Consider the following 8,585-nt stretch of genomic DNA (forward strand, 5'->3'; position numbering starts at 1 on the left):
AAAAAAGACAGACTAGCTATAAAAACCTCTTAAAAGTGGGCACTTAATTTTTAATTCCTTAAATCTTAATGAAGTTGTATATAGCTGACGTGTGTTAGTGTGTGTCGCAAGTATACGATAGCGATACGATATTTGTCTTCCAAAATCACAAGTATCAGTTCTTTTTTCGGAGTATTAGGATACCACTTACTTATAAATATAATGTCTGCTTTTAAATTTTAGGAAAAATCGCATTCCCTTGCAAATTCTACAGTAGTGAAAAAATAAAACACCAAGTTACAATATTTCAAGTTTCCAACACAAGTGCATGTGTACTCAGGCGCTGCTCATATTGTACTTCCAAGCAGTCCTTCTAAAGAAAAAATACTTATTTTTAGAACCGCTTAAAATCTCAACCGCAGCTGGATCAAATGTCAAACATTTTAATTGAGTGGATTAAAATGAACTACAAGGCAAACACACACTTACACAGATGCACACATACCATGCACTTACTTTCATTCGAGTCGCACACACCCACACAATACATTTACACTCAATTAAATGCCGTTGAAAAGGGAAGTGCTATTCGAATTACAAGTGCGACTGTTAGACTATACAAATGTATGTATGTATATGCAATGCACGTATGTATGTGTAGATGGGTTTGTAAGTGGCTGCGACATTTTACACGACTAGTATTTCTATACGTACATATGTATGTACATATTTAGAACGAAACATACAAATCAAGCATAAAAAATATTTACTCCATTTATGTATATATTTTTCATTTGCTTTCTTTCTCTTTTCTCTTCTCATTGCAGTTTCGCCCGAATCTATTGTGATACCCATCGTTTCGTGTATATTCGGTTTCCCCATATTGGCTTTACTCGTCATCTGTTGCCTGCGGCGTCGCGCGAAATTGGCACGTGAACGTGATCGTCGTCGGAATTACGATATGCAGGACCACGCTGTGAGCCTGGTCAGATTTAGTCCCATACATAGGCTTAGTGAGTTGTTAAGTGTTATGTGTGTGTGTGGGGTGTGCTTATTTTCAATTAATGAGTAAGTGAAAAACTGACTTTTAAAAATAAGGACACCCCTAGGATTGTGTACAATTTTACTCTACTCTGTGCAATCGACTTTTTTCTAATTGTTTTTTTACTTTGCTACTGATGCTTGCTGCACTATTTTAGTACTTATTATTGTAAAAACAAAAAATTTAGAATTAGACATTTTTAGAAGAAAACGTGCACGATATGTTTTTTCGCTACAAAATTTAGAAATTTCTACATTTTTCATAATATACTTCTAATTGTGTATGCAAAAATAGTGGCACGCAAGTATTTCGTCTTACGATATTGGTATGTTAATTTAGTATAATAGATTTTTAGTGCAAGAAGGTAATCCAAAAAAGTGTCTGTTAAATAGATTGTGAAAATCTGTTATTTAAATAAAATATTTCTTACGACATTATGCTGTTTAGAACGTTTTCAGTTTAATTTAAAAATTTTTGTTTTCAACGAATTAAAAACCATCTTTGGATGCTTAGCCGATATAAAAGAAATTACTTTTATAAACCATAATTTACGACATTGTATTTTTCAATGCGTTACGAGTATTTTGTGGACATTTTTGATATGAAAGTAAATGAATGTTGCAAAAATAGTGGAACGCAAGTATTAGACCATTTTTTGTTTACGATATTGGTAAAAAGTTACCATGTTAGATTTTTGTGAGGACCTTTTTGTCATCAACTATTTTATAAGATATTGTTTTTTTTTAACGTGTTTTGTCTAAAATTTTGCAACAAAACAAGACAAATTTTATTGCCAAATGGATTGCTAAGAGGCATAACTTAAAAATTTTTTTTTACGATATTATCTATTATCCTTTTAATTTCATCGTTTTTTTCACAACTAAGTTTCAAATTTATAGAAAGAAAGAATTAAATTTATAAAAAAGCTTACTTCTTCCATTAATACATATACGATATACATACATATGTATTTATCTATAAAATGTTCGGATTTATGGTTCTATCAATATTTTTCTTATTAATATTTGCTAGAAATATTTTCTGGTATTTTGAGGTAGGCTGAATAAGACCTTCAAAAGCACTCAGTAAACTACAAAAAATTATTAATAAGAAAATCGTCATCTAAAAAGAGAGAGAAAAAGAGATTTATCTATAATATCAAGTATCATATACCCTTTATTTTATTTTGAAAAATCGCGATACATATATATTTTACGACATAAGTTTTACGATATGGGTTTTACGATAGATTTTACTAATTTTACAATTCTTACACTCTAATTGTTGCTTTTTTACTTTTTTTTTAACGCAATTAATTTTGTATTGCAACATATTTTACGATATGAGAAAATATAGTTGCTTAAAGTCTGCCAAAAAACACTTGAAAAATTTTAGATAAAAGTACTAAGTAAATATACTTTTTACACAAAAAATTAGAAAAAATAGTGACTTAAACTCTGTCAAAAAACAGCTGAAATCTTTAGATAAAAGTACTAAGTAAATATACCTTTTACACAAAAAAATTACGATATTAAATTAAAGATATTACCCTCTTCAAACAATTTTTTTTCCCTTCAAAAATTAAAAAAACTGTGTCGTTACTTTTGGGTTTAAATTATTTAAGAATATTTTTGGGACTAATTTCATATTAGAATTTGTAAAAAAGTGCATTAATTTAACCGTTCACTTAATCTCGTAACCTACCCATGCAACTGGTCGATAATTGTCAATTTTAATTTAGTGGCGCACAGCGCCTAAAAGTATGTTTTACACAAGCGTGCGTTGCCTATGTACTCTCGCGTTCCTTGTTATTACTGTTCATGAAACATTCATGACCCACAACAGGCACTTCCGAAATGTCGGAGTTCATCAGCACATCTGGCTGTCAGCGACAGGTTCGGAAACAACTTCAACGCCGCCAAAAATTACAAGAGCAATGAGAGTAGCCAGCTGCCGCTTGGTGGCTGATGACTCGCGGCTTTTAGCAGCGCTGACAATGTCTTCCTGTGAACTGTGAATGCGTGTCTTTGACAGTGAATTTTTTATTTTTTTATGGCCGTCAGGGAGTTTGTACGTGCATGGAACTGTGAGTTGAATTGAATAGCAAACGCAATAGCATTTGCGCGTCAGATCTACTTTTAGGCGCACTTAAATATGCTCACACAATCACCCCAACATGGTGCTGTCGACATTTCGTTGATTTTGGATTATTTTTATTGCGCTTTTTAATACATTTTTTATTTCCGAATACTTTGTCATCTACATTGAACTTAACGGAAATCGTTCGTTTGCGTGCGAGGGAAGATTTTAAATAGTTTTTTATTTTTGACGCAATCACCTTCGGGTTTTAATGCGGCATACATATTCGTTTGTGCAGTTGGATTTATGTATTTGAAATTCAGTGAGTGTCCTTGGCAACAACTGAATTTTAAATATACATATTACGTTCTTAGACTTCTCACTACCACATAACCAATCTAGCGCATAATCTTCATTCAGCTTATCATCGATTATCTACTTTATTCGTTTTGTGGGAAAATGTGGCTTAGCAATTCTGCCTTAATTTGAAACTGCTTGCTTCATTCCACCCGCACTTTTCTTTCTTCTATTATAATTTCTCACGATTCGCAAATATCATTTGCATACTTAACGTGTCTATTCCATAGATTTATGATTGGGAAACATGCTAAGTGGTAAATTCGTGCCTTGTTTTGTTTAATTTCAAAAGTACATTTAGAATAAGTCTTTCATTTAAGAAGTTCAATAACACTAAATATGAATAGACCTACGAAAATATGAATTTCAATTTTAATTACACAATAGAAGTTACGATATTGAATTTTCATTTCTAAAATTCGTTTTACAAGTCTTTTCTAGTTAGTATTAATTATTTAAAGAACCACTTTTCTCAGTACATACATATATCCGTATGTATGTATGTGAAAATCTTACGATACAACATTTTTGAAAATAGAATGTCCGAAAACTACTCAGGTTGTTAGATTTTAAATTATAATTGATTTTAAGCAGCAAACATTTTCGATATTATTTTTACGATATTACAATTTTCATAAGAGGTATGCACAATTATGTTTTATGGTGCTAAGTATGTATGTAAAAATAGTTAAGCACAAATTTACGATATAACTTATTTTTAAATAAAATTCTCCTAAAATTTTATACATACATATAGTATGTTACATTTAAAAGCCCCATATAATTAAAATCCTGTCGAGCTTTAAAGAATTACGTACGATATAATACTAACGATATTGAAAGTTTCGTTAGAAATATATACAATAAGTTTTCCTGATGCCACGCGTTACGGAAATGAAAACAAGATTACGAAATAAGGCTATTAAGCTTATGTACTTTCAAAAAGTATTTTTTCCATTCCTAATATATAAATATTTTACGATCTTAGATTTACGATATTAGGGTTTTTGCTTCAAAGCAACTTTTGTATGAATTTAACTTAATTTAAAGCAAAATCAGGGGGCTTTACAGAGTTTGTTATGAAGAACTTAAGATATATTTACGATATTGAAACGGACAAAACGGCTTTAAAACTATGATATTTTAGTGAGACTTCATACGTGTTTATTTTGATTTAGTTATAAATCTAGGATGAAAATATATTAATCAACCGTCCAAAAATCTTGAAATTACCAATATCGTAAGTCGGTTGAGGTGTCTAACTTTTTATTTCTTGGTAACTTCATTGTTCGAATGCGTACTAAATTTTTCTACTTACTTTCTCCCTCTCCTTCACACAGATTACCGACCGTCGCGAGCTATCAGTTTACGTCCTGAACGAAGCCTGAGTCAGGGTTTCACCTCCCTCGAGCTCGATACCGTAGTGGAGGAACGCTGCAGCGATGTAGAACAAACGCAAACGGAAATACTCAATGCCGAATCGCCCATGGAGACGACTTCATCCTACAAGATGTCCTTTTCAAGCTAACAATTAGTGGATAAACAACAAAAACAACAGCAACAGCAGCTACAACAACCACAACACCTATTACAAATCTCCCCAACAGTAGCAGCAGCAGCAGCAGTAGCAGCATCGGCGGCGCCAGTGTCACAAACAACGAGCAAAGCTTCACACAGGCGTTCACATTCGCAAACGAAATTCAAAATTCGTAAAACCGAATCGGTGCAGGAGACGCATTTTGATGGCAGCAATACCACCACTACGCCCACCAAACGGGCCGCCAGCAAGAAACGCCACTCAATGCGCAAATCACGTTCACTTGACGCCGAGGCATACACGCTGGCCTGCGTACAATCGCCCCTCTGGGCGACGTTAACAAATGCCCGAACAATCAATGAAATACTGCAGGACGAATACTAAGGCAGCGGACGAAGAGCAAACAAAGTAAAGAAAGCAGAAAGCAGCGATGGTGAAGGCAAGTGGTATGCTGGTCGAAAAAGAGGAAGGAGTATCTATAAAACGCGAGTCGAGTGTGAGTCAGCAAATTCCAACCCAACCCAGCCATTTCGTGCGAGAATGAGTTCAATTCGGGCACCCCCGCAACACCGTCAATCCATGCAGCAAATGCAATTAATTCAGCAAAAAAAAAAATGGGGGAAACACCCAAACAATTGGGAAGTGTAAAAAATTATATAATTAAGTAAAAAGGAGTTTCCCCAGCAGTATTAAAGCAAAGTTATCAAAGAATTTTACAATTACGTCTCGTTTAATGTGTTGATACCCTTTTATTATGTATGTAAATTGAAAAAAACTATATATAGCGTAAATGTATACATATACAGCGATGCATTGATATTTGAAAATTATGTAACATAGCGAAAAATTACCGTAAGAAAATTGTACTAAAGAATTTACTATCTAAATTTGTATTATTTGCAATGTTAATTAAATAAACCCTTAAAATTCATGGGAGATGAAAGAAGAAACAAAAAACAAAATAATGGAGTGAAAAAAAATAATAAAAATTTCCAAATTGCAGCTGCAACCCAACATAAATACATATGGTGTTTTAATTCACTGGAGTATAGAATGAGCGAGTTCTGTCTTACACTCAAAAACAGTTTGAATAAAAAATGAAATCAAATTTTGGTTTTATTTCTGTTGACAAAAAAACTTTAAACTAAAAACAAGTTGGCTACGACAAATCCGAATAGTTTAAAGTCTTTTGGTGCTATGAGAGCTTTAAGTGAGAAACTAGCAGCTACAATTGTGGATCATAGTTTTTTGTTGTACATAATTAATTTATTTTTTTAATGTTAATAAAAAAGGGTAAAACAAAAATATTTATAAGCTATTTTTTCAAAATTCCTCCACTTGCTTTTTTTTAATCTTCTTTTTTCGGCCAAAATTTGTTTGGTACAAATTTTTCTTTATGTTAATATATTTTTTTTTTTAAATCTTTTCAAACTTAATTAATTCTTTTTAAATTTCGTTTTTTTTTGTAATTTGCTTAGTTTATTTAAGATTTTTCGAATTTTTTTCAAATTTTATTCGAGGTTTTTTTTGGTAATTTTTTTTTTTTTAATTTGAGGAAACTAAATATTTATTTGAAAAAGTTTTCATATATTTTTTCAATTTTTTTCCAAATTTTTTAATTTATATATTTTCATATGTAGTACATATGTATACAATAGAGTGGTCCAAAAACAATAAAGTCGGAGTTTTGATGCCGCCACCCCCTAGGATTTTTCTGAACCGAAAAAATATAACCCCATTTTTTTATTTTGAAATCAAAAAATATTTAGGGAGTGCTCACAGCGCTCAAAGTTTTCCATATGTGGAAAAAATAACTTTTCGTAAAAATGGTATAAAATTCTTGAAAATCAATATTTTTCGACCGGAAAACTGTGGAAACTATGGAAAACTTAAGGAGACTTCCTATATTAATATCCACTTGTTTATTTAACCATTTTTTAATATTAAAGATTTTTTAGTGGTCCCCCCATTGCATTTGCTGGGGGTTTTGGAGGACCTATAAAATATAGTTACCATGAAAAAATTGTTATAGAAATATAGATTATAGATTATAGATTTGTTTTTTCCCCATATAAAATACGTGGAAAACTTTGAGCGCTTTGAGCACTCCCTAAATTTTTTTTATTTTTAATCTAAGTTTTTTAATCCTCTTTTTTATGACAAACATTTTTTAGTTTTAAATAAGTAATTCTTAATTTCGAAAAAAACTTTAAAAAAATGATCACACTTGCGTTTAGTTTTTGTGTCTAATTTATTTATTTATTTTTATGTTTATTATCTTTGGTAAACATTTGTTGTTAAAAAAAAATTATTGAAAACTAAAAATTTTATTTGAAGAATTTTTCATGCTGTTTCTCATCCTTTGTTTCGCTTTATTAATTTTTATAATTCTAAAATTTCATTTAAGTTTAAATAGTAAATTAAAAAACTATTCTTCAAGATTTTTGGCAAGGCAAATTTTTTTTTTTTTTTTTTTTCGGTCCAGAAAATAAGCATTTTCGGATAAATTTGAGCTTCTTATTTATAAAAAAAAAAGTTGTTTGAGCCAGTATAGTCATGGGCTCAGCTGTGACATGAGAATGTTTAACTGAGGCACTCATTAAGAAATTACTGCTCCAAAGCTCAACTAGCCTTTATTTACATAAAACACATTTCAAAATAATAATAGATAAGCATACCTGTTAGAAAGAAAAAGTTATTATTGCGATAGAGAACACCCAAAACCAAAACAGAATGGATCTTTGATAATACATAGAGCAATTTCCAGCAAAACTTTTTTCGTTGCAAATAAGCAGGCTTTTGTAGAGTGGAAGAAAGGTGATAAAAAAAAGCTTTTGAAAGCATTCAAAGCTTATGCAAATATGTTGTCATGTCCATTAGCCATTGTAAAAAAAAAATCTTGCCGCCAGTGCGATTTTTGGGAGGACCGCCTAGAGGCAGGCTGGGGCATTAAAGGGTTAAATACTTGATATATGTACATATATATGTACATAACTCCGGTTTGTGAACAACGACTTTTTCTCTTGGCCCCTTAAACCTACTGCGCCAGCACCTCTTTCCCTTTTCTTTGACCGCGTTGAATCAGTAAATTTCCTGGATTTACCGGTAGTTGAGATCTTCAAATTTTCCAGAGCTCATTCCTTAACCAGATCGGTCTCTTGAGGAGTGAATCCTATTTGAAAATGAAAATTTCAGTTAAAAATTTCCACAAGCCGTGTATCTCTGTGCCGACTGAAGAAACTTTTGCAATATACATATTTACTAAACATACAGAACTCCTAAAATGCTTGGCAAAAACCATTAACTTGAGCAAGCTTCTTTTGCAACTTTAGCTGCTCAGTACACGAACCAAACTTTCAGAAACTTTCAACCTCCCTCGGAGCTTAAGTAAAGAAAAACTTAACGCGACTTTGGAACAGAAAAGCAGTCTAGGAACAAAGAAGCTTTTAACCACACTTAGAGCTTTATTGAAACTGATGAGCTTTGCAAATAAATTTCGCAAGATTTTGGGTAAAATTTGTTCTACAAATAGCACATGCGCTTTAGATAGCTTTTACTACAAATGTACAAGCTGAACTTTTATGTATGTTC

At 31.7% G+C, this 8,585-nt stretch overlaps 2 protein-coding genes across 7 annotated transcripts in view; both read left to right on the top strand.

Annotated features, from left to right (window-relative positions):
* Positions 1 to 5,068, top strand: part of LOC108366642 (location of vulva defective 1-like) — a 34,533-nt gene extending 29,465 nt beyond the window's left edge. For all 6 annotated transcript variants that reach the window (XM_017621095.1, XM_017621096.1, XM_017621097.1 and 3 more), the window contains exons 3-4: positions 807 to 992; positions 4,798 to 5,068. In XM_017621095.1, coding sequence (XP_017476584.1) covers positions 807 to 992; positions 4,798 to 4,985 — 374 coding nt within the window. In that variant the 3' untranslated portion in view covers positions 4,986 to 5,068. The remainder of the gene's footprint in view (positions 1 to 806; positions 993 to 4,797) is intronic.
* Positions 4,989 to 5,960, top strand: LOC108366641 (uncharacterized; the record flags this gene model as incomplete). Its single annotated transcript, XM_017621090.1, has 1 exon — positions 4,989 to 5,960. A coding segment is annotated over one exon (390 nt), but the record flags the coding sequence as incomplete, so codon positions are not given.
* Between the last annotated feature and the right edge of the window lie 2,625 nt (positions 5,961 to 8,585).

Source organism: Rhagoletis zephyria, unplaced genomic scaffold (genome assembly GCF_001687245.7).
Source record: "Rhagoletis zephyria isolate East Lansing unplaced genomic scaffold, Rhagoletis_zephyria_1.1 Rzeph_scaffold_02354, whole genome shotgun sequence".
NCBI classification, from domain to species: Eukaryota; Metazoa; Arthropoda; class Insecta; order Diptera; family Tephritidae; genus Rhagoletis; species Rhagoletis zephyria.